Here is a 27,626-nt window from a genome sequence, read left to right as displayed (position 1 = left end):
GTGGTCCTAACAGTTACACTCCAGGGACTAGCCTAGACTGATCACACCGGTGTGATCGTACGTGCGATGCGAAAGAGTTAAATTAATTGAAACAAAAATATATAAAGCCTATATCGAAATCATCTCGCGACCCCTGCACCGGGGTCCCGCGACCCACCGTGGGGTCGCGACCCCTACTTTGGGAACCACTGCCCTAAGAGACATGAACCAAGAGAAACATTACCGTCTCCAGCTGCCAGAGGGCGCTCTGTGCTGCTCAGTGCTCCTGTAGCCTACATTGAAGACATAGAGCGCCCTCTGGCGGCTGGAGACGGTAATGTTTTCTCTTGGTTCTTGGGTCTTGGGCGACTTATAGTCCAGTGTGACTTATATATGTTTTTTTCCTGATCATGACGTATTTTTGGACTGATGCGACTTATACTCAGGTGCGACTTATAGTCCAAAAAATACGGTATATCAAATATTTATTTATTTATATTTCTAATTTTTTAAATTGTCCGTTATATTTTTCTTCTATTTTCTTTCTCTTCATCATGACTAGCGTTTATGAAATGTGCTGTATAAATAAATGTGCCTTGGCTTTTTGTCACACCTCAGAAACAGGCTGCATTCTGCCAAAGTCACAGAAAAAAATTCCAGCAGCAGAAAATTAAAAAAAACTGCTGTAAAACAACCGGACGAGCAGCAGATTCGGCTTTAAGTTTCCAAATCATGCCACTGTGAACTGTATGGGGCTGAAGGTGTCACTCACCCTGTTGAGCTGCTCCAGCAGTCGATGGTTTTGTTCGGACAGTTCGCTGATGGCTCGGCTCTTGTCTCGGTCGGCCTCTCGCAGCTGAACCTGATGTCTCTCCAGCTCCCCCTGCAGGTGTTGCACATCTGTCTCCAGTTCGGCCACCCGGCCTTCCCACTCGCCCTCACGACTCTCCAAACGCCGTCGCAGCTCGTGCTTCTCCTGCTCCAGGAGCTGGAAGAGGAAAATCAGGGTCATTCACATATATTGAGGAAATCACTGGATTTACCTAAATTAAATCTTTAATAGATATTCATAGGTTTGTTTGAGGGACTTAGTTAGCAAATAAACTTGTAACATGATAACACTAATACTGTTTTGAACAGTTTCGGAGTCAGTATGATATTTTAAAAGAAATTCATTATTTATTGTTCATCAAGAATGCATTTCATTTACAGTATCAAAACTGACATTTATAATGTCACCAGATATTTCTATTGTAAATAAAAACTGCTTTTGTAAACTTTCTTTTCATCAGGGAATCCTGAGAAATACAATGTATCCAGGTTTCTGCAAAAATATGAAGCTGCACAACTGTTTTCAGCATTGGTAATAACCAGAAATGTTTCTTGAGCAGTAATGATGCTGAAAATTCAGTTCCTTCACAGGAATAAATTGCATTTTAAAATATATTACAATTGAAAACAGTTGAAAATGAAATTAAGTTTTTTTCTGTTTTTGTTAAAAATAAATGGAGCCTTGGCGAGCAGAAGAGACTTATTTTATAAATAATTTGCCAATAATATTTGTGAAATATATTACTTTTGGACAGATTTGATATGTTCTATGATCTGATTTCTATGATCTCCATGCTGGTAAATTATTGTGGCATCAACTCATTTAAATAACCCCGCCCCTAAATGTCATGTAAAACAGCAGCATATGATTGGTCCCCTTATATTTTGATCATTCACTCTCAGAAAAAGGGTACAAAAACTATTACTTGGGTGGTACCCTTTCAAAAGTACTAAATTACACCACAATTTTTAAAGTATTAATATGTACCTTTGAGGTACTATTCAATGGATAAATATGATCCAAATCTGAACCTTTTGAAAACTACCTGCCCAGTGACAGCTTTCGTACCTTTTTTCTGAGAGTGTATGGTCTTTAATGGGCCAAAATAAGATGTAATGCAGACCAGTGTTAGTCCATAATAGCCAGACATCTGAATTACATAGTTTTTATGTCATAAAGGGTCAGTCAGGTTGAGTCCCTGGCAGTTCTGAGAGAAAATGAAATCCGGCACTGATTAAGGCCTGTGAAATCCACTCTGAAGGCTATCAATGCAATTAACTGTTAGAAGTAATTTCAGTGCTTATTATTTGCTGTTATTAGAGGGGGAAGGCTTCCTCAAATTAGTAAGAAAACATGAGTAAAGAAAAACTAGTGAAGTTGGGAGTGGATTAAGTCAAAGGGTTTAAGTCAAAGATGTGAGGGACAGTTGCATGGAGAAGTGCCAGGAAACTGTCGCACGTCTGGCCCTCAGACGACTGAAAAGAGCCAAAGCACATTAGCTTTACTTGCAGCGTCACTGAAACAACCGTCAGAGCCCATATAGATTTGAACCAGATTCAACTCAGTCAACGTCTTCACTCAGTCCACATCAGTGACAGTAAACGCTTGGGTTTTGACAAACAGCTGTTAGCTCTGCTTCTAATGTTTTCATGATGCCATCCACCATAATAGACATGCTTTGTTATTTTTATGACTGTATAAAAATGCTTATAACATAACAGGATTTATGCATATTTTTGTGCAATTAGAAAGAATTTTGAGAACAGCTGGAGTTGGGAACTCTTCAGCTGTTCCGCATTGAGGAAAAAAGTAGAGACTAACAGTATGTGACTAAATGCGTTCCACTCATTTAAGTGATTATGATACATCCTGATTAATAATTAAAAAAGCAGATTGACTGCATACACATGTAAACAACACATGCCTGTGAAATCAATCACAGCCCTGGAGTAAAACAATAAGCTTAACTTGATTATTCACAGTTTAAACAGGCCTGCTATTAAAACTTGGTTCATTTACACATTGATTTTTATCATTATTAATTATTATGAATTAACTATTGATTATCATAAATGATGTATCATTTGAATTACGACCAGTTTATTGAACTGTACAGTTTATTGTACTGCCTTCAATTTAATTAGCATTTCTATTTACATCGTTGTCGTTTTTAGGTATGTTTACAGTAGTAACTTGTTGTGTGTGAGCTCAGGATAAGTGTTTATTTACATATTTAGGCCTATTTTTGTTGTTGTTGTTGTTAACCTAGTCCTGTTTGATGCACTGAATGTTGATATCAGTGTCAGAAATTTATTTTATTAACAAATATGAGTTGAAACCAATATTGAATAACACTGAAAAGCCATGCTGGTTTTGAACAACTTGAAGAATCCATTGGCAGAAAGTCCCAAAGACTTTCTTAAAATGCAAACAGTTGACAATATTCATTTAGGTTTAGAAGTTTAGAACTTCTCACCTCCAGTTTGTCATTTAAATCCTTGGTCATTTTGTCATATTGCTTTGTGAGGTCTTGGTTTCGTTCAAGTAGAGCTTTGCCCAGTTTAGCAGCGAGGACCAAGTCCTTCTCCTTCTGCCGGTAGAGCGACAGTAGGTCAGAGTTCTGTCCGCTCACAGGTGTCTCTGAGGCGGATACTTCCAGATCCTCGTCCCGCTCGCGGGTGAGCATGGCCAGCTCCTCCTCCAGAGCCATGCCGAGCCCCCCGGGCGCGGTGTGTAGCAGCGTGAGGGTCTGGTCTTCCGCTGCGGAGTCTGGCGAGTTTTGGCGGCTGGGATCGAGCGCTCGTTCCATGCGGTCGCTGTCCAGCTGCGGTGGTGCTGAAATCGCGCTGCGCAGATCGAGGCAAGACGCGAACATCGCCTCAATCACGACAGATCGAGCGCTTTAGACCCGGCGAGCCCGCTTTAGTCCTGGGTCCAGGTGACCTGCTTGGCTCTGGGTGGGTGATAACGCCATGGAAATGGATAAATCGTATCCAGTATGATTATATGCGTTTTATTTGGTCTCCGGCGGCAATCATTTGATCATTAAGCCCAAAATAATCCATCAAGCCTCGCCAAATCAGTGTAAAACCCTCTGGGGATGGCTGATCTTCACGTTAACCCCCTTGATGATCACCGTCCAGTCGTTGTGTCCACTCCAGAGCACCGGGGTCCCGGTTATTCCCCATTATTGTCGCCTCTCGCTCACATTCCCGGCCTATGAGACACACAAATACACGGATTGCTCTCGTGCGCGAGCCTCCTCCCAACCCCGCGCGCTCTCTCTGCGTCCGTGACGTCAGCTAATCAACCTGCTCCTCGTAGCCGCCCATTGGTGGGTTGTGATAACGCCATATGCTAGAGAAGAACTGGGTGAAAGACAGATGAATGTTGCTGGTGTGTTGGGGAACACAAGGTTAATGACCTCTCATGGATAAGGTCAAAACTGACCTTTTCATAGTCTGTTTTATTTGGTTAACCCAGTTAATGATTTCATACGAGTTTTCAGCTTTTAAATTGTAGTTGTATCTCATATGGATTGGATATGGATAAGGACTGTGGTGATTTTCTATAGTTTATGATTTTATAGTTTACATTTAATGTTTTATATAATACACACAGACACATACACAGACTTGGTGCCTTTGTGTAAACTGATTAATTAAATATATATATATATATATATATATATATATATATATATATATATATATATATATATGCACTTTACATTACTTTTTTTCTTATAATTATTTTATTATAATGTATAATTATGAATTATGTAGTATACAAAATAATATTACGATTATATAAATTATCTATTTTTATAATTATACATTATAATTAATCATTATAAATTGAAAATTGTAATTATTAATTACTGTAAGTTATATAATTTAAATTTACCAATTTATGCAAAGGTACCTTTTTTTGTTCTGCATTTAGTTTGTTCTAATGTATTTTTTATATTTAAAAATCATTATGACTGTATTACAGTAAGATTTATTATTGAAATTAATAAGACTATAAACAAGCCTGAAATTAAAACATCTGGATTCAGATCCAGGAGAAATGTGCTTTATTAAAGTGTTACCATGCAAAATAAATAAATAAATAATAATAATAAATAAATAAAATTATATATATATATATGGTCTCATAATTGTATTTATTTATTTATTAGTTTTTCTTTTAATTTGTACAGTGGAATATGGAGATTTTAGGATAGTAGGCATAAAAACAATATCAATGAATGTCACATGTACAGCAATGAATTACCAAACACACTAAGCTGTCCTGTTTTGTGCATTATTTGCCTATTTGGATGTTTAAGCACATTTAATTATTGCAGAAATATACTTGTGTTCAAATTGATTTACACTTTATTTGACAACTGTAAACAAGCATGCTTATTTAGGAATGTAATTATCAAGACTGCACACATTCATGACTTCAGTCATTGTTTTGAAAGGGTTTGACCTCATTATTACAGCATGAACATACAAACACCAGATGACAAACATTCAGATTACTGAAAACATTCCACAGCAGCAGAAGCAGAACATCTGTAGGGAACGCAGGATTGCCTTCCACCCCCTTTGGTACATCCCTGTGATCTGATCTGCTTGAGTGTCTGGATCTAACGGATGGCATGTAATCTCATCTCATAGTGTTGAGCTCAATCATGATGCGAGACATGCTTCAGTGCACTTGTTTTCTAATGGACCAAGTGCTGCTATGTGATGAATGTGTTTTAGTGAGACAAACAAAACAAAGACTTCATTTGTGGATCATAATATTAACATACAAAGGAAAGTGGGTCACTCATTCCAGGGCTCAAACCGTCCGATCACTGTAGGGTCATTTACTGAAGGATGAATGGGAGAAACAACATGTTTGGAGGAGCTTCAGGGGATTGAGGCTGCATTTGTAATCCTTGTGATTAAAGCACAGTCGCTTAAATATGAGATCATCAATCTGCTCAGCTTTTGTTAAGAGTTAGTTAATGCACTGCAAAATGGTTATCATCATGCAAATGTTCAGATATTACAAGGTATATACAAATACATATATTAGTACAAATATTCATACATTTTTATGCATGAAAACACTCTGAAACTAACCAGTCAAGTGCGAATAGAAAAAATGGCAACATTTTACTTGAAGCTTTTATGTATAATGCATTAAATATTTATTCATATTTTAAATGCATATTTAATATTCAATTTAACATTAATTTAATTACGTTATAATGCATTATAATAATCATAAATCATAAATAATTGCTAACAAAGTTACAGTGTATTTTAATATTTGCATTGCATTGTTACATCTGAAACTGGTTGTTTGTCATGTTATTAAATAAAATATACATTTTAAAGTTAGAAACCAGTTAAAAAAAAAGTCATAAATAAAATAAATAAATACATATATTTCCTCTCTCTAATTTTGTTTTAATACATATGAAAATAAACATAAACAAATAATTGGATCTGTAAATAGATAGATTACAATATTAAAATAAATAAGTAAATAAAACATATAAAGGAGAAAAATAGAGAGCACATTAATAAATAAATATATTCTTTCTGGATAAAAATGAAAATATACGAATGGAAATATCAACACTTATTAATAACTTGATCAGTAAACAAATACATAAAGACATTTTCATACAGTTGCTTTACTAGTCCTAAATTTTTATTTCCAAGATGATATACTGTATAAATGCTGCTCGCTGAAATCTAAGCATTAAACAGTATGTACAGTACTGTGTAGTAAGCAGGACACAATAAGAATGCATGATGCTGAACCACATACTTGAACAATACTGCCATCTGATGGAAAACAAGCGCGCTTCATAAATTCAAAAAAATTGTGAATATTTTTCTTGTGAATCAGCCTTAAAAATGCAATAGTAATACATTTATTCATAAGGGTGAATTGAATAATTAATATTGCCTATATAGTTGCACCAGTATACAAAGCAACACCCTAAATGCTAAAGCAATCTTCTCTGAATGCATGATGCATCTATACAATTAGTTGCATCCTTAAAATTTAATAGATCCTTTGCTTATGCTGTTCGGCAATACGTGAATCAATTTACATACTAAATAAAATTTTCAGTTTAATGTTATTTAATTTGATTTCAGCGCTTGTTTTCTCTTCTTGAAAACTCTGGAGGACAAGAGCTCTTAAATGTCCTGATGATTATTATTACAGTCTGATTGATTTTTGATGCATTTATGGAAGTTCTTTGCTGAATACATTAGCATTTATATAATGCTCTGAGTCACAGTCCTGAACTAGAGACTATCCCACGGCTCTTCTACAGGCCTAAGAGAAAATACAAAGACTTTCAGTGCTATTACACAATCCACACTTTTGCAGATAAAGAAGCATATGTTGAAGAAGAACATTTATTACTTATATAAGGCCTAAAGTATTCCTGTGCTATTCCTTCCCAATCCATTGGATGGCGCTGTGCTCTTCTTTATATCAATATATCTTCCCAAAGTCATTCTGCTGTTGAAGTGCCTAGTCAAGCAGAACAAAATAAAGATCCTTTGTGATTTCATAAAGCTCAGCCTAATGCTGTTACAACTTTCATACTAAATGATATGCTTCACTGCTGGTTTTAACTGAGTACAGCTGTTCTTAACCAGTTTAAGATAGTCTAACAGTCTGGTCAAGCTAGTGTTGAGATGGTTTAGCCTGACCATCTGAAAAAAGTTCTCAAACCTCATGAAAACAAGCCATAAGCCCTGCAGGGTGAGGCTGGGAGACCGGCTCAGACCAGCAAACCATCTTAGTTTGGTTTAAGATTTTTTTTTTTCCAGCAGGGAATTTATTTACAATACTGCGACACTATACAGGCCCAATAAAATAATAAAGACACAATGATGCAAATGACTGACTCAGAAAGAAAATAAATGAATCATTACTTTTTCATTAATCACTTGAATGAAGGATTCAATGAGTCACGCATAAGAACAGCTTTTAAGTTTCTGAACTCGTCAGTGTTTTTGAATGAATCGATTGAATAAATGATTCATTGACTCACTCATTGTCATTTGCATGTAATGATGTAATGACATAAGGATGTAGCATCGCTCCGCTCAACCACATACAGTAAATATAAATATATATATATATTCAGAGGCAAATGGGGGCCCCAGGCAAAATGAATCAATGAGGCCCATCTAAAATAATTGTTTTTTATTATCAGATACAAAAAGAAGTCAAAACTAGAGGCGATGCCAAACAATGTAAACATTCAAGGCTTGGGCCAAATCTAGTTTGTTTTTTCCAGATTCATGGCAGTTACTGTATATGACTTTTATTTTAATTAATTGAAATCATCACTTCTTGAACATAAAAGAGGCTAAATTTGTCTGATGTAGCTTTTTTAAAGTTTCATGAGATAGGTAGGCCTATGTAAGGATCACGTGACATCCCCCCAACAGTTAGTTTGAGTGGTCTGATTTGCTACTGTTAGTATTCCTTCACTTGTGTGTGTTTGCTACATGTTTCTTCAACTTCCTTGCATATTTTGCAAGTATTTCCAATGGTGGAGTGAAAACAAACAACACAGATATTCAGTAACTAACAGCACTGTTACTCGTGAGATATTGATTTAATATTAAGGACTGTTGAATGAATAGGCAGCAGAAATAAGTAAACCCCAGACCACACATTTTCATAGTGCCATGTTTTATAGAGCTGCCGAGAGATGTTTGAAGGCTTCATCCACCCCACGCAAAAAACTTCAGACTGCAATTAATCAGCAGGTGATCATTCTCTCTCTCTCTCCTCAAGAATTCAACCTCGTCCTTGCTTTATTGCTGCACACTTTCTTTCATATCACACCATTACACAGTACTCTTTAAATCAGCACATTTTCATTACAAGGAAAGATTTACAAACGTGGCTTCTCTTCAGATGCTACCTGTTTAATCTGTTTTTCATTTTCTACATCACTTATTCAGGTTACTTCATCCAAAAAATTTATATTTATATTTAAATGACCATAATTTACTTAATTACTATTCACAGTGATCACATCCGAGGCAACAATATTTCTAAATAACTTAAATATCAGTCTGTTTCTCACACTAAGCAATATGACTTCAAAACACTTTTGCATGTAATTCATTTGGACAATTTATGATACATTTATAATAAATGTATGCATTTTATATCTGTTTACGAAGATGACAGTCAAGGTTTCTATAAATTGTGTGGAGTTTATTATTATTATTTTTTGTTATATCGTAGACTAAATTGTGAATTCACTTTATCCCTTTAAAGGTACTTGACAGAGTACAAAACAATCAGTTATTAAGCCTCTCATAAAAAATAAAAAAAACTTGACACCAAAGATGTAGTTAATTACAGACCAATCTCGAATCTTCCTTTTCTTTCACAGATACAAGAAAAGGTACCATGCTGATAATTATATTTCTTCTTAGAGAAAAATCTGTGAGAATTTCCAGTTAGGATTTAGACCGTATCACAGTACTGAGACTGCTCTTATTAGAGTTACAAATTACCTGATCTTATCATCTGATCATGGTTGTATCTCTGTATTAATGCTACTGGATCTTACCGCTGCATTTGACAGTATTGACCACAACATTCTTTTGCATAGACTTGAACACTTTGTTGGCATTAATGGAAATGCATTAGCATGGTTCAAATCGTACTCATATGACCGCAATCAATTCATAGCAGTGAATGAAAAGGTGTCATATCGATCACAAATGCAGTATGGAGTACCTCAAGGCTCAGTACTAGGGCCGTTACTCTTCACGCTGTTCAGTATGTTACCCTTGGGAGATATCATCAGGAAACATGGTGTTAGCTTTCACTGTTATGCTGATGAGACTCAGCTCTAATTTCTTCAATGCCTGGCGAAACATACCAATTTGAAAAACTAACGGAATGCATAGTTTATATTAAAAACTGGATGACGGGTAATTTCTTACTGCTAAATGAAAAAAACAGAGGTGTTAATTATCGGACCTAAATCCTCTGCATGTAATAACCTGTAACACTGTCTAACACTTGATGAGTGCTCTGTCAATTCTTTGTCACCAGTTAGGAACTTTGGTGTGCTATTTAATAGCAATTTTTCCTTCGAATGCCACATTTCTAGCATTATAACCATCTCAAAAATATATCTAAATTGCGACCTATGCTCTAAATGTCAAATGCAGAAACGTTAATCCATGCGTTTATGACTTCAAGGTTAGATTATTATAATGCATATTTGGGTGGTTGTTTTGCACGCTTAATAAACAAAGTCCAGCTAGTCCAATATCCATATAGATTTTAAAATCCTGCGAATTACGTATAAAGCCCTGAATGGTTTAGCACCTCAGTACTTGAGCAAGCTCTTATCGTATTACAGTCCTCCAAGTCTGCTTTGATCTCAAAACTCTGGCAATTTGATAATACCTAGAATATCTAAATCAGCTGTGGATGGCAGATCCTTTTCCTATTTATCGCCCAAACTCTGGAATGCATTCTAATGCCTTCTGTCAATTTAAATCTAGATTAAAGTCCCATCTCTTTAACCTTGTTCACACATATCACACTTACACATTTCTAATAATCAAATCCATTAAAGGATTTTAAGGCTGCATTAATTAGGTCAACTGGAACCAGAAACACTTCCCTTAACACACAATGTACTTGTTACATCGTTACAAGAATGGCATCTACGCTAATATTAATCTGTTTCTTTCTTATTCAGAGGTCACCGTAGCCACCAAATCCAGTCTGTATCCATACCAGATAGTGGATCAGCATCTAGAAATTACCTCTACAGCCCTGAAAGACAGCAGAGACCAGGACAACTAGAGCCCCAGACACAGAACCCCTGTAAAGACCTTGTCTCAGAGGAGCACCAGGACAAGACCACAGGAAACAGATGATTCTTCTGCACAATCTGACTTAGCTGCAGTCTGGAATTGAACCACTGGTTTTGCCTGGTCAGAGGAGAACTGGCCCCCCAACTGAGCCTGGTTTCTCCCAAGGTTTTTTCTTCATTCTGTCACAAACAGAGTTTCGGTTCCTTGCTGCTGTCACCTCTAGTTTGCTTAGTTGATGACAGTTCATTTCTATCAATATAATATTTAAACTGAACTGAGCTGGATGATGACATCACTAAAATCAGTGATGAACTGCCTTAAACTGAAAATTTAGTGTTTACTATTGTCATTTTGCATTGACACACTAATTTCCTATTTGATACTATAAAGCTGCTTTGACACAATCTGTATTGTTAAAATCGCTATATAAATAAATGTGACTTGACTTGACTCAGTTTGGGTGAGTAATATCTTAAAAAATCATAACATTCATATGACACCTGGTATTTTCAGCTATGCTGTGCATGAAATTGACATGCTGATGTAAATGGCAAATTATGTAATTGTAGCCGTAAACAATCCATTTTTTATTTATGAATAGAAATGACCCTTTTTTTCCACTGTCCAACATTTCCCCTTATAAATACTTATGTGTCATTGGCTCAGATAACAGCAATAGCCTGTTGCCTGGTAACATTGCTAGAATGCTTGTGTTTGAGAGAGAAATGCTGCTTTTGTGTCTGTCCCTTTTCCTTTCTTTATGTAACAATAATGTTTATACTACACAACCATCTAAATTTCTAACAGTACACCCACTGATGATGATCTTTATATGTAACAATCATTCTGGACATTATTTTGCAATCTGTTATCAGTCGAATTATTAAGCAGCTTGATATGAAGCATAATGCAGAAGCTGACAGGAAGCATCACACCACATGACAAAACTTTGTCACTCTTTCCTGGCTTTTAATGAACATTCTCCTCAGTCGATAAGTCATGGAACGATGTACAATAAGATAGTCTTTCATTAAGAAATGTGTCGGTCTTTAGTTGTGAAATTGACTAGGACAACTGCGGCTTTAATGAGTTTTGGCTGAGAATGTATTCATACCAAAGAATTCCTGATGGCAGTGGCGACAGCTGCCAATGAACATGTTAATTTGCACAGTTGAGTTTGCTATCAATGAAAATTATCCAGATGTAACTCAGTTAATGCCAGAAAGTTACTCAGATGCTGGAATAACTTCAAGGTAAACAAAAGCCAGGAAGGATGAAACTCCAAACTCATGATGTCATTTTAAAGTTAAAAGATTATTATGTATGTCATGACAAGTAATTTATACACATGCTACATCATTATTTACATTTTGCAATCATTTTCTTTAGCTTTTGTCTGTCTAACTTTCTGTTTATACAGATATTATAGATAGATAGATAGATAGATAGATAGATAGATGCATGAAGTAGCTAGATCATCAGATAGTATGATGCAATAGATAGTAACAGAGATAGAGTACAAAAATTAGATTTTCGAATATTGGGTGAATTTAAAATAATATACATCTGAATGCAAAAAAAAAAATATTTTAGGTGTGCGTCAGGCTGCCTTATCACTAGCTATAAAAAATAATGCATACCCATCTTTAAAAAAATAAATCATGTCCAGAGACATGCCGTTTTTTGGCCTTGTTGCTACATCTCATCTCAAAATTACTCATTAAATTTAGCATTAAATATACATGCATGAGGCGATTTTTTTTTTTATAACTAAGCCAATTAATTAATTATATATTGATTATAAACATTTTGTAACTATTATGTACTTTTTTTATACAGATAACAAAGTTATTTTATGGCTTTAAATGTGCATTAGCGGTATTTTGCTCAATGGACCCTCTTGTGACCTCAGGAGAGATGCTAAAGCTTTTTCCCCCTAACTGAAATGATTTCTTTGACTTTTGAATATAATTAGAATATGGATCATATTCCGAATCCGAATTTAGTTTTTCAGCCCTAGAGCACGATAAGTGGATCGAGCGACAACACAATATGTATATATTAGATAGATAGATAGATAGATAGATAGATAGATAGATAGATAGATAGATAGATAGATAGATAGATAGATAGATAGATAGATAGATAGATAGATACTGTAGGTAAGTCTCAGAAATAGAATAATAGACAGAGCAACAGAGCACGATAGAGCGCGGTATGATATGATACTGTGATGTAGATAGAGCAACAGTTAGAGCAACATTGTAATAGAGGGACACATATATAGAGTGTGATATCTAAATAGATACAGGTCGATTCTCTGAATATATGATATAGAAATAAAGACATGGATAATCAGCGAGGTACAAAATGTCTTAATTGGAATCAGATGTGGGGAGAAAGATAAATATCAATTCTGAGTGAGAGAGAGAGAGAGAGAGCGCTGAGTTGCAACAGAGAGCCAGTCTGCTTGTATTACTGTGATTATAGAGAGCTTCTGCAGTGGAGAGAGAGAGAGAGAGAGAGAGAGAGAGAGAGAAGGTTGTGCACGATTCACTGTCTTCTCTAGGATACAGATCGCTTCTCTCCTCGTCTCAGTGCTCCTCTCTCTTCCCACTCAAGTATTTCTGATCCGTCTCTCCTGCACAACAACTCTGAGGATGACTTCTCCAGAAACCTCCAGCCACAGATGCCTGTTCTTCAGCTCATGGCTTCCCAGGACGACTCGACACTCTTGGGCTTCCCTCGTGCGGACCTGCCCTCTGTAAAGTGGATCCAAAGCAGAACAGCAGCTCAAGCCGGTCTCCTTTAGGGTGAGTATCACTGACAATACATGAGTTTATTAATGTTGTTTACTGGACCACAGAAAGAGATTTAATGCAATCCAGTGCTTTTTTGTGGATGTGTATTTCATTGTTTTGCTGTGAGCGGTTATTAATGTGCGACTCCTTGTTGCATATTGTCATTAGTGATCATATAAAAGCTGAGAATACATCCAGGTGGTGTCTCAGATGGGTGCAGAGAAAGAGTTGAGACTAGTGGTGCCAAAACTGTCAGCGTGTGAACTCTCAATGCGTGTCATGACACCAGCTCTGTACAGAACATCACCGCTGCGCTGGTCATTAGTAATCCCTGTATAACTAAACCAACTCATTCTGTAGTGATTCCATTAAGAGTATTAAAGTCAAGCATGTGCACTGCATGCTGTTACCTTATTAAGTGATCAGATGCACCATTTTCATCAGAAAACAGGTGAGAAATCCAGAGCATGGGGTCTTTTGACCCTAGCAACTGCATTGCAATGCCCCAGCAACCAGCCTGGCATCGTGACAGAATTTTGCACCACTCATATTTTTTTCAGCAAAATCAAATATTTATTGATTCCCGGCTGTGTAGTTCAGGTATCCGGTCTGTAGACTGTTCAGGGAGAAAAATACAGTGTGTGGGTGAAGTGAAATAGAAATGTATGAGGAAAAGAGTAGCAACAAGGTGACAGAATAGACTTATTTCTATGGAAACAGCACTTTCCTCTCTTTATTCCTGCTCTCTCCATGCACAGCTACTGAAGACTCATATGGATGTTTTTATGTTCCCCACCCAAAAGAAATCTTCAAGTGACAATCTTTTTTTTTAGTTACTTAACAGAAAAGTTGTGCTCAGACACGCCCATATACCGCATCACTTCCTGTGTTTACCTCATTCTGTTGTCACTTACGTGAAGTCCTCTAATCCTGCTGTTGGAGATTCAGGAGAATCGTGTCTTTCTGTCGCTCAAGCTGTTATTAAGCCACTTAAACTGTTTGAATCTCACACTGAATTGGCTCTGTTTCAGAACACATGCCGAAGCAAATAGACAAAAGGTTTGGGAGTTGAACCTTGCTAAACCTGCTAAAGTTAGTCAATTCATTTAATATCTGCTGATTTTTGGTTTTAATTGCTCTCATAATCCTAAACCAGCAAAGACTCCTAAATAAGCTTTGTCGACCAGTCATTATTTGTGTTTTTTTATGGTCGTCTCTATTAGACAAAATCTACGCAAAACAGTCTCAGCATGCAGAGATCAGTATGGCACGATTCTGGAATTATTGATACAGTATTTGAATTGCATTAAGGATGTGCAGTGATCCTCATTAACTTTAATGCAGAGCTGTCTGAAAGTGTGTGTAAGTTTGACAGGGAGATGATTTCATGCAGCAGCAGCCTGTGGTGTGTCGTGATGCACACGCTCAGTAATCCTCGGGAGCTTTTCATCCGCTCTCAAACACGATCCCACACACACACTGATAACTGAATATTATATTTGAGAAATAATGATGTTATTGACGCGAGCACTCACACATAAGTGCTGATCAGGTAAAGGGATTGTGTGGTCGTGACTGCAGCTCAGGTGGCTTCTATTCTAAGGTTATAGAGAAAAGCAGGACAAACAGAGTGTTATTTTTATCTTTACGCACAGAAAGTGTTACTGTGAATGAACTCGGTGCATGACCTCAACACCTGATGCATGCATCTGTTTGTGCATTCATGAGGTTGCTGCAAAAGACCCTTCTGTCTATCTATAAATTATCTTCTGGATCTTGACAGTGCTGTATAATTAAAGTGGATAATATCTATCATATCAGTCATCCATGTTTAGATTTAGGACTGTTTGTTTGTGTATGTATTTTAATTAAATTACAATTAATTTCATTGTTTATTTATTTTAATGTGTTTATTTTATTTTGCTGCATTAATTTTTTTATTAATTTAATTTTTCATTTTATTTTATCTATTGAATATTTATTTTAATTTGTTTATTCTACTTATTTCAGTTATTTTATTTTTTATGTTTTTATATATATATTTGTGTGTGTATACATATATTTTTCTCATTCATATATATATATATATATATCACTCTCAATCAAAATAAGGGTGCTAAACAATTCCATAAAGAAACTTTAACATTTCTGTTTCACAAAAGATTATTTGTGGCGAAAGAAGGTTCTTCAGATTATAAAAAAGGTAAAAAAGAGATGGTTCTTTAAAGAACCTTTGCCTGAATGGCATCGCTGTGAAGAACCTTTTGAAGCACCTTTATTTTGTATTGTATTAAACATATATCAGTTATACCTTATCTGTCAATCATCACAAGTTGTTGTTAATAATAATGCTCCAAGATGTTAGATGATAGTGATTTCATATTCATTCAGGCCTTCGGCATGTCGATGTGTCATAACTTTTAATAAATTCTGGTTTGAGAAGTGTTGTGATTCTCATCCCCTTTGGTCAGAGTTTCTTGTTTGTTTCCCATTTCTCTACAGCTGAATTTCTCTTATTCCCCCTTCCCAGAGATCAGTATTAGCCGAGAGACCAGAATAATTAAATCATGCCTCGTCTTGAAACACGGTGTTGATTTTCCACTGACTAAATTATGCATCCAGCTGGCTTCATCATATTTTTTGCATGACCATTTGCATGTTGTGGTGATGTAACCTGTTTTATGTTTTATGGTGGATCGGATGCAGTTTGCTGTAGTGCTCAAGAAAAATGCACTAAATATCATATTTAATTTCAAACTGATACACAACAAATGAAGATAATAGTTAAAATCATACATATTATCATTTTTTTTAACTTAATTTAAAAGCAGTTTGCAAGTTTAGAAATTATCTCATCATCTCATAATTAACATCAGTGAGAATTAACCACTTGCATGATGTGCCTGTAGTCACGTGTTTAGTGTGTGTGTGTGTTCCTGAAGGCTGCACGTTTATAAGTTCATGCCGCTGCTTTGGGTTCAGAAAGCGATTCCATAAGCATCTTTTGGGTTGTGTTTATGTGTGTTTTGTAATCTATAAACCCCCTAATGCTGAATTGTAAAGCCTCAGGCTACTGAAAGAAAAAGCCGGAGAGAGAGAAGGAATTATATGGAGGAGTAGAGATGCTTGTGCTTTTATTAGGAGCTCTTTTCTTCTGTCGTTCATTTTTTCCCTCCATCTCTAAGGATGCCAAGTAGAGAGTGGCAGTTAGAAACAGTCTGTGCATATCTAATATGATTGGGCTTGCTAAAAATAGACTGCACTATACGCTCTGTGCTGAGCTTGTACGCGCAGAAAATACTTGCTTCTGTGGGATTCGGAAAGCAAAATGCAGGAAGGACTCACGATAAAATTTGTTCAAGAGACTTGAGAGAATTTGATTTTACAAAAACTGTATGGTCCTCTGAGTGCAAGATGATGTCAACAGTATTTGGGTTTTTTCACGGGAGAGAGCATGTGCTGCATAAACACAGCTCAAAAATGTTTTCGGAAATCTCTTCTGGTCACCAAGGCTGCAATTATTGAATCAAAAATACAGCAAAATACTGTAATATTGTGAAATATTCTCACAATTTCAAATAAGTGTTTTCTATTTGAATATATTTCAAATGTGATCAAAGCTGATTTTTCAGCATCATTACTCAAGTCTACAGTGTCACATGATCCTTCAGAAATAATTCTGATATACTGGTTTTCTGCTTGAGAAACATTTCTAATAAATATCAATGTTAAAAACTCTTTGCATCAAGGTTTTTTTTTTTGTTTGTTTTTTTGGTGGGAAAAGTGATATATGTTTTACTTTTTAAGATTCTTTGATGAATAGAAAGTTCAAAACAACAGCATTAATTTGAAATAGAAATCTTTTGCAACATTGACTATAAATGCCTTTACTGTCAATCAATTTAATGCATCCTTACTGAATAAAAAGTGCAGCTTGTAGACTTCTCTAAGCAATTGGGACTTAGAGGATGCTAAAAATTTGATATAATCTGACTGTGTTGAAGCAGGACCATAAATCACACAGATTTGACAGCTTTTATTCAGATCGAGTTGGATAGTAAATACATCTTAATGCAGATTTTTTTCCCTTTAGGAATCAAATCATGTGCCGTTTTGTAATTGCAGTTGCAGTGACTAATTATTTGTTGTTTGCACTCATATTGTTGAAGCTTCTTAGTTTTCTGAGATCTGCGTTGCAATGTTTAATCAATTTGCATATCTCTTGGCTTAATTAGAGCTGAAATGGAGCATTTTATTTTTTATTTTTGCTTTGTGGATGATCAGAACTTTAACTTTCTCTATTAACAACAGTAGTTGAAGTCATTTTGTTTTGGTATAATAAAAATTTAAATGTGGTTTCATGTTCTTCGTTTTTCTAGAAAGGAGACGTTGATTCAGACCTGGTCTATCAGCTTACAAGCAGACAAAGAACAAGACCTTCAGAGCTGAAGCTTAGAGGAAGTGCAGACAATCATTTGTAAAGGTACAGTTGACAAGTCCTATGTTATTTTATGGATTATTCAATCCCTCATATGTATGCCCATGTCTATTTCCCTTCTTGTTTTGAAAGATGGAGCAGGAGATTTCAAAAGTGCAGCGTAAGATGTCAGACCTGGAGTCAGTTCTGCAGCAGAAGGACGTGGAGCTCAAGGCTTCAGAAACCCAAAGAACCATCTTAGAACAAGACTTGGCCACCTATATCACCGAATGCAGCGTGGGTTTACTGTCTCCATGTGGAAATGTGGCTTGATCTGAATTGCACGGGTTGATTTGTGAAACTTTCTGTTTGTTCTGTGTGTATTTCAGAGTTTGAAGCGCAGTTTGGAGCAGGCCCGCATGGAGGTGTCGCAGGAGGATGATAAAGCTCTGCAGCTCTTGCACGACATACGCGAGCAGAGCAACAAACTGCAGGAAATCAAAGAACAGGTCTGAATTTCTGTAGCGTTTTTAAAAATGTATATTATTCAAGTGAGCGGAGAGCTCTATAAACTGCAAAAAGACGTTCCTAAATCTGTATTTAGACATTAAGACATTAACATTTATGCAATTTGCAGATGCTTTTATCAAAAGTGACTTAGATTGCATTGTGACATTTAAATTCATACATTCTCTGGTTATCAGACTCGTAAGCCTGTCATTGTAAAGTGTTACCGACTTGTTTTTGGAGAATATGCAGTGACTTTTAAGGAATAGTTCACACAAAAATGAATATTTGCTAAAAATGTTCTCACCCTCAAGCCATCAAAGATGTAGATGAGTTTGTTTCTTCATCAGATTTGGAGAAATGTAGCATTGCTCACCAATGGATGCTCTGTAGTGGATGGGTGCCGTCAGAATGAGAGTCCAAACATCTGATAAAAACATCACAATAATACACAAGTAATCCACAACACCCGAGTCCATCACTTAATGCCTTATGAAACTCTAAGAAACAAATCCAGCATTAAGATATTTTTAACTTGTTTAAAACTGTTGCTCCTGGCCAAAAGAAGAGTCCATAATCCATAATAATCCAGTGTAAAAGTCATCTGGTCTGATTCAGGAGAGAAATCTGCACACAGCTTTTCATTTCACAAGACGTTAATTAATGGACTGAGGTGGTGTGGATTATTGTGTTTTTATCAGCTATTTTGACTCTCATTCTGACGGCACCCATTCACTGCAGAGCATCCATTGATAAACAAGTGATGCAATGCTACATTTCTCCAAATCCGTTTTATAATTTTGCTGAACTGTTTACTAATTACGCAAACCACAATACAAACACAAAATGTTTTCAAAGCAAAAAATTTCATTATTATTATTATTATTTGTGGTCTTTGTACCTCTGTCTGACATAACCTGAGGTTTCAGAATAGTGTGCATTGTGCTCATTAAAGTATGGTAATATACTCGAGCATCTTGTGACAAGTGTCTTTGTTTAGCACTGGGGGGTCCGAGTGAGCATTTCACAGATTTCTCAGATTATTCCCCTAGAGCTTCACAGGCGTCTGCTAATAAGAGCCCTGCTGATAGAGACCACAGTATGAGCACAAATGATCTCTGTCCATCTCAGCTTCTGAAACACTATCTGAAATAGCGATGGCCACTTACAGCCATGAGTAAAGTGATGGAGAACGTACGACTGGAGAATGAGATGTGAAGGTAGGAATGTATTGGAAAAAAAGCCTGCTTTCTGCCACTTCTTGCACGTCTCCCCCGGAGCCAGGCTCCATCGCACTGCGGTTGCCATGGAGACAGAAACGGTACCTCGCAGGGAAGGATGTTGCAGATGCGGTGGAAATGATGTCGTGACAAACCGGCAAAGGTCTCAAATTAGCAGCAATCAGACTTTAAATGAAGTGTTCACTTTTCATTTATCCTACAGATTTGATCAAACTGATCGGTTTGATACAATTTCAGTTTCATTTCACTGAACTTTGCTGCTTTCAGTTGATGCTTTCAAACTCTGCTGCATAGAGTCAAATTGTCTTTGTGCATGTGTTTTCTTATGTTTATGAATATTTATGAACTAAACAAGGAAAATCGATAAGATATCTAATTAGTTTTTAAAGACTCTTATTATATATATACTTTATAGGCTTATATGTATGTACTGTATACACACACACACACACACACACACACACACACATTTCCATACATTTCTATTACTATTATACTGACCAAAGATATTTTCTATCCCCTAACTCTAATGTTACACTTTCAGATAAACACCATTTACTATTTTTTATAATTTTTACCTCATGAGGACCACAGGTCAGTCCCCACAATGTCAAAAATTCAGGTTTTACTATCCTTTTGGGGACATTTGGTCCCCACAACGTAGCATTAACAAGTACACACACACACACACACACACACACACACACAAACATGCATTTTAGGGCAGCTGTCAAGTGCAAAAAAAAAAAAAATAATAAAAGTACATGATGTTCTGTTATTTATTCACATCAAAAGATCATTCTTGTGTTAGATGAGAAGAGACATTACAAAATGTAGCGTTAGAAGTAAATATTTTGATTTTACATTGCATAAATATTTATGTGATTACACTTAATGTCCTAATATAAAATGCATTATAAATATAGTTTTAATATATTAATTATGCTTTGTAATGCACCTTATAATGCATTGCATGATCTCATAAATAATTGTTACCACAGTTATAATACATTATAATACTTATCTCTTCATTGTTATACCTTTAGAAAGTTGAATACATTAAATCAAATTAAAAAAAAAATTTCTAATATTATTGCATTAATTTATTAATAGTTACTCAACATTACGACTGAATACCTTTATCATGTATTCTACATAAATGCGTTGGTGGTAACCAATGTTTTTTTTTTGTTTTTTTTTGAATAATCATTATATATATATAATGTAATGATAGTCTCAATATTAATCGAAAACTGCCTTACCTTTGCTCTGTTTCTGTTTAGAAAATTAATATTATTATTAATAAGTTACTGTTTACAAAATGTTTTCATGTTATTCTGAAGTGTTTGAATGCAATAAAAAAACAAGTTCATATTTAATAGAAAATGTTTGTTTTTTACAATAAATCACAATTATACACTTATTTTCACATAACTATCAACGCATCATACATGGATGCATTTGCAGTTGTGGTACTGTGTTAAAGCTTTAATCAGGATAAAAATTTATAATAAAAGCTTACATAAACAGAAGCATTTAAAATAACAGTGTATCTTAAAATATGAGACAAAAACGAACAAAAAACAGGCCTATTAAAAGCTGGCACAGGTTCTGTATGGTCCTCTTCGATAATATCCTCTGTTTCTCAATCGGGCTCAAATTCATAAGCGATATTAACGATGCTGTTGTTTTGGAGCACATGTCGCTGAGCTGAGGGGCGGGACATTTAGACATGCGGTTTAGCCAATCACAACACACTAGGCTATCTTACCAATCAGAGCCCATATCGCTTATTTCTGAGGGAAGGGCTTCATAAAATGTGACCATGGACCACAAAACACAAAAGTCTTAAGTGTTCAGTTTTTTTATACAATTCAAGATTTATACATCATCTGAAAGCAGAATTAATAAGCTTTCCATTGATGTATGGTTTATTACGATTGGACAATATTTGGTGAGCCTGGAATCTGAGGGTGCAAAAAAAAATCGAAATAAATGTGTTTCATCTTACAGCAGGTTTTGGTTAATGACTTGGAAGTCTTTACTAAAGGTTTTGTTTTCAAATCCCTAGGGGAAAATTACTGTAGTTCCTGGGTTCTCTTATGCTTTTAAAAGTGGCACAGAAAAGCCTTGTTTAGTTTCATGAATATATGAAGTTTGTTAAGCTCAGCGGGGAATCAGAGCTGCTTTTAAAGGGTGATTTCCAGTTCAGATGGAAGTTTTAGCAACTGACAGATCTGGTGTGTGCTTTCGCTTTTAGCTTTTGGGCTTTTAGAGGACTCTCTCATTTGAAAGTTGCTTTGTATAATGGGAATGTTGTTTTAAAAGACTACATTTTTTGTTTATTTACTGCGTTTAGTTTGTAGTCATGAATTAAGTTGTATTTATTTGAACCAATTATCTTAATTTTCGTTTCTCTTAAAAATAAAAGGACATTAATATCAGATTTTAAGGCATTTTTAAGATCTATTGTTAAAGTGTAGAGGAGATGCATTTTATATTATGTAGTGTTTGATCGATATGGGTTTTTCAATGCCTGATATTGATATATTGTGTAAAGTGTTGTATTTCTGAATTGCTGAAATGACAAAAATCTGAAAACATTAGATTTAAGCAAAAACATTAGTTGACTTTTCGTTTAATCTGATTGGCATTTACAGTAGGAGAAATAATTGATGAATTCAAGAGGTCTCATTTATGGTTTTCTTTCTGATGAATTCATGTTGCATTTGGGATTCCTTTAGTGCTTAGATGCTGTAATTCCAGGCACTTTCTGGCAAAATGTCATTGTCACGGTTGACGTTATTTGTGAAGGAGAGCAATTAGCTCACTATTGATAATTGAGCAATCACATTAGCATAGAGGAGTGACAGATGAAGATGTGTTGACTCACTTTGAGCTGCTTTTTCTTTTTTTCATTTGGAAGGCAATTTTACAAAATACTTTTCTGTCGTTTCTGGTGCAGAATTATAAATCTTATTATGGTTCTGTAAAGCAAAAAGCACAAACATGCTCTTCCATACTTGTCTTTCCTCAGCACTTTTCACAATATAGCATGGTCTCAAGTCTACTGGCTACTGCATAATATACGGGACAACAATAATACTGAAGTAGTTCACCCAGAAATTAAAATTTGCTGAAAATGTCCTTATTTTCAGGCTATCCGACATTAATTTGTTTCTTTATCTGAATAGATTTGGAGAAGTTAAGCACTGCATCACTTGTTCATCAATTGATCCTCTGCAGTGAATGGGTGCCGTCAGAATGAGAGTCCATACAGCTGCTAAAAACATCACAATAACCAACACCACTCCAGTCCAACAGTTAACATCTCGTGAAGTGAAAAGCTACATTTTTCTTTAAGATCTCTTCAACTTCAAACCATTGCTTTCAGCTAAAATACGATCTGTGCATATTTCTCTCCTGATTCAGCAATTGTTTGACGTCAAATATGTCTTAATGATGGATTTGTTCCTAACTAACACAGCTTTTCATTTCACAAGGCACTAATTGTTGTACTGGAGCGGTGTGGATGTTTTTATCAGCTGTTTTGACTCTCATTCTGACGGCACCCATTCACTCTAAAGCATCCATTGGTGAGCAAGTGATGCAATGCTACATTTATCCAAATCCGAGGAAGAAACACTTTTCTACAACTTTGTTGATCTGAGGGCGAGGACGTATTCAGGGGAATGTTACTTTAATGCTTGGTCTCTATGGGTGCAAACTACCCAAATTCCACAGGAGCATGTCCAACATGCTTTACAACAACATTTAATGAACACAGACAGTTACTGATTCAATCTTCTATGCCTGTCATGCTGGATTTCCTTTTCCCCTTTAGCATAGCCTGGGCTATTGTTTAATCGCTAAACGCTGTGAGACTTCTCGTTAGGCGATTGTGGTGTGGATGCAATTTGTGACCTGTAGCTAATGGCTGATGAAACGACGAGGGCCGATTCGGACACAGACTGGCACAGTCCCTCCATCCGCCCACTCGATGGCCTTTCACCCACTCAACACACTTATGTATCCACTTCTCCGCTCTAGTTTTCATGTGCTGGTCTCTCTCTATATTACTCAGATTGATTTCATCTTCTCTGCCTCATGTTCTCTCACAAAGGTCTTCTGATTCTCCTATTTTATTTGATTCTGCCATTTTGCACATAGCTGTTTGCTTAGTGCTGCATTTAAAGTGGGATGCATGAGCTCGATCGGATTCCTTTAAGCTTTTAATGGTTTGCCGTGTCGAATGCAGGAATATTAAACTAAAATAACCTTATAAATGCATTTAAATTATCCAAATTGTCAAATCTTTGCTGAAAAACCTATTGCAGATTATCTACGACATGCTTTTTGTCATCTGAATCATAGTTTAATTTAGTTTTTTTTTTTTTTTTTTAACAAGGTCTTTTTAGTATAATAGAAAAAAATGTAAACTTTCAACTGTCTTTTTTAAGTGAACATAATAACTCTTATATTGTTAGTAATATTTCAAGATCTACTCTTACTGGACTGATGTAGGTTTACTTGATTATTAACAGATGTTTTTTTTATTTTTTTATAGAAAAATAATGTTCAAATGCATCAAATGGTTTATTTGTTCATCTCTCAATCATCACTGCATTATGTTTTGATCATAAAACTGAGCATTTAGATATCATCTTACTAAGACACATTATTGGAGATATAGAGTGCATGACTGATATTTATATGAAATTTATGTCAGTCTTTTATACAATTTATAAAGATCTCATTGAGTTACTTCACTTAAAGGCATCAGAATAATATACTTTTTGGTCATAAAAATATCAGTATCTTGACCAAATTGCATATTTTTGATCAGATTGGGAATCTGAATATATCTTATACAGTATGTTTATTTTTTATCACATGACACAAAGCCCAGTGTATCAAATATGATGCTCAACAAAAACCACAACGTTTTATTTGATGTATTTCTTTAGTCTGACTTTAAGATTTTAAGATGAATAAAAGCATCTACTACTTTCAGTAGGCTACTTGTTCATATGAGCTAAATAATGAACCATGTTGACCGTGTTCCTGTTCTTTATAGACATGCACTCAGAAGACATGTCCCTCAGTAACTAAAGTGAAATGTTAACCACTTCTGTCCCTGCAGGAGTACCACGCTCAGCTGGAGGAAATGCGTGTGTCTATTCGTCAGCTGGAGGAGAACCTGTCGGCCGCTCGCCGCCGCAGTGACCTGTACGAATCCGAGCTGAAAGAGTCTCGTCAGACCAGCGAGGAGCTCAAGAGGAAGGCTGTGGAATACCAGCAGAAGATTCAGAAGGTTTGTTCATGTTTAAAGCAGGAAACGTCCTGCTGATGCATGCTAGAGGAGATGCCATTCAATGTTTTGATTCTGCAGGCCAAAGAACAAGGCAAAGCTGAGATGGAAGAACTTCTGACCAAATTGCAGAAGGTAATTTAATCACTATTGACCTCCATTCGCTGTCAAGAAAACCAAATTTGGTTGCTAGACTTCATAACTCGCTTAACCAAAAATACCTTCATGATAAATGAGCCGAAATGCAATGCTAATTGACCAGCGCTAACCATTCTGGAGCATGCATTCATGCTGTTTTTAAGTGCATTTTTGCGTTTACTGTAAGCTTCTTTATTTGTAAATGTCTCAGACCAATGCAGAGCAACAAGTGAAGACTGAAGAACTCCAGGAGAAGCTTGCCAAGGTACCGTGCACATTTCTTTAAAAATCAGCCCTTCCTGAAGAACTGAAACATGAGTAATTTTACTGATTTAACTACAATGATGCTGTTTTTGAGCTGATATTGATAATGACTTTGCAACTTCAACACTGTTATTGAATTGAATATGAAACACTTGACTATTTTTTAGAGCTGAATTACTGCTGAAATATAAGTTTGTCATAACTGATGCATTTTATGAAATTTACACTTTTATTTCCCTGTTTATTTGAGTAAAGCTGCTTTGAAACAATCTGTATTCTGTAAGAAACTACATAAATAAAGATAACTACATAAAGTTATCTTGTTAAAATTGCGGTATAAAACTGTTAGCTTTAGTTGCCAGAAATTCAGTCAAATACAAATAAAAACAATGTTTCTATATTACAAAATGAAATATTGATGTCTATATTTATATTTTACAACTTATATATTTCAGTATGTAATGTTATCATATATAAAGCAAATTGTAATCAATAAAATCTGCTTATGACATTAAAATGTAATAATACATCACACTTTATATATATTTGTTTATTTATTTATTTATAAAATGTGTTAAATTTTATAAAATGTATTAAATTTATTTATTTATTTTAGTAAAAAAAAAAAACAAAGTACTCAAAACAAAGATATTTAGATTATATTTAACATTGCAAAAATGCTTTTATTACATAGTTTTTTGTCTTGTAGGCAGCCAAAATATATAAAAACTTAAGGATTTTATAGACAAATTTAGCCCAAATTAGGTGCATTTTTTATATTTATTTTTTTTGCATTCACACATTTTATTTTTTACTGAAAAAAAGACAATATTTTTTACTTGTCTAGAAAATCCTTCTTGATTTAAGATTTTTGTAGAAATTTTGGCTGAAAACGAGACAAAACAAAAATCTAAATAACATTTTTTTGCAGTTTTAGTTTTTTCTACTTTTCTAAGTCTTTTTTTTTTTTTTATAAAATCGTGCAATAGTCCTTTTACTGCTTGCACTGTAATTGATATGGTAATTAATAGTTTTTTACTTCCAAAAACCTTAAATCTGACTGTATTTTACTTCATAATTACACACAATGCACCAGTCTAAGGTAAGGTCATTTCCAAACCAACTGACAGCTTTATACTGTAGCAGTGTTAGTCTTTTCCTGTGGATTTTTGACAGCGCTGTTTCCGTCTCTCTCAGGCTGTGAAGGCGAGCACAGAAGCCACTGAACTCCTGCAGAACGTCCGGCAGGCTAAAGAGCGTCTGGAGCGAGATCTGGAGCGTCTGCAGACCAGAGAGGACTCGACCGACAGCCTGCGCAGACGCCTGCGAGAGACTGAGGTGATGCACTGCACTGCTTCTCCAGACACTTATCACTGAATGCCTGAAAGAATTCAAAATGACTCAGATTTCGCTTTATTGTCATTACACAAAGAATAAGCAGGAAACCAGTTCTGTTGTTCAAACAGTAGATCACTAAGTGATTCGAAAAAATATAGACATTGAATGGTGGGTTACTGGCTTGGGATAAAAGCATCTGCCAATGAATGTAACTGCAAATCGAAATAAATTAAATCATAATTAATTAACCTATTACAATCCACTTTTGCTGACATTTAACCTCAAGCTCACAGCTGATTGGTTCATTGTTGATGACTATTCTGATGTGATTCTTTCATTTAAACAACTGCAGAAAATTATTTTCTTTGTTTTTTTTTGTCTTGTTTTCAAGTAAATATGTGACCCTGGACCACAAAACCAGTCTTAAGTGTTAATTGTTTCGAAAAGTTGTTCAAATGAAGTTCTTAGTAATGCATATTACTAATAGAAAAATTAAGTTTTGATATATTTACGGTAGGAAATTTACAAAATATCTTCATGGAACATGATCTTTACTTAATATCATAATGTTTTTTGGGTTAAAAGAAAAATGTATAATTTTGACCCATACAATGTATTGTTGTCTATTGCTACAAATATACCCCAGAGACTCAAGACTGCTTTTGTGCTCCAGGGACACAAATATCAAAATATTCCTAAATCAGGTTTTAATTTTACATTTTTAATTTCAAATAAATTAATCTTGATTAAAGAATGATTAGATATTTCTACCGGGAAATAAATACTATAGATATTGGATAAAAAAATGGGATAAGAAATTGCTTAAATGCATAAGGAACATATGTTAGTGGGTAATAATAATATTCTTTGAATTGATTCGATTTTTCTTACCCCATTGGCAAATATTTTTTCTTGTTTTA

General features: G+C 35.3%; 2 protein-coding genes across 7 annotated transcripts in view; one reads left to right on the top strand and one right to left on the bottom strand.

Moving 5' to 3' along the window:
- bicdl1 (BICD family like cargo adaptor 1) overlaps nucleotides 1-4,071 on the bottom strand; it is a 36,609-nt gene extending 32,538 nt beyond the window's left edge. For both annotated transcript variants that reach the window (XR_003292600.1, XM_026269011.1), the window contains exons 1-2: nucleotides 3,288-4,071; nucleotides 752-967 (exon numbers count right to left, since the gene is read on the bottom strand). Coding sequence is in view for 1 of the 2 variants with exons in the window: in XM_026269011.1 (XP_026124796.1) it covers nucleotides 752-967; nucleotides 3,288-3,686 (615 nt within the window). In the remaining variant the exon portion in view is untranslated. The remainder of the gene's footprint in view (nucleotides 1-751; nucleotides 968-3,287) is intronic.
- A 9,098-nt stretch (nucleotides 4,072-13,169) lies between these two features.
- The window catches only part of citb (citron rho-interacting serine/threonine kinase b), a 63,388-nt gene continuing 48,931 nt past the window's right edge, over nucleotides 13,170-27,626 (top strand). For all 5 annotated transcript variants that reach the window (XM_026269008.1, XM_026269010.1, XM_026269009.1 and 2 more), the window contains exons 1-8: nucleotides 13,170-13,502; nucleotides 17,870-17,973; nucleotides 18,061-18,204; nucleotides 18,297-18,416; nucleotides 24,799-24,969; nucleotides 25,048-25,101; nucleotides 25,316-25,369; nucleotides 26,566-26,706. In XM_026269008.1, the coding sequence (XP_026124793.1) occupies nucleotides 18,061-18,204; nucleotides 18,297-18,416; nucleotides 24,799-24,969; nucleotides 25,048-25,101; nucleotides 25,316-25,369; nucleotides 26,566-26,706 (684 nt within the window). In that variant the 5' untranslated portion in view covers nucleotides 13,170-13,502; nucleotides 17,870-17,973. The remainder of the gene's footprint in view (nucleotides 13,503-17,869; nucleotides 17,974-18,060; nucleotides 18,205-18,296; nucleotides 18,417-24,798; nucleotides 24,970-25,047; nucleotides 25,102-25,315; nucleotides 25,370-26,565; nucleotides 26,707-27,626) is intronic.

Source organism: Carassius auratus, chromosome 8 (assembly GCF_003368295.1).
Source record: "Carassius auratus strain Wakin chromosome 8, ASM336829v1, whole genome shotgun sequence".
Taxonomy (NCBI): Eukaryota; Metazoa; Chordata; class Actinopteri; order Cypriniformes; family Cyprinidae; genus Carassius; species Carassius auratus.
This window is presented reverse-complemented; position numbering and strand designations above follow the sequence as displayed.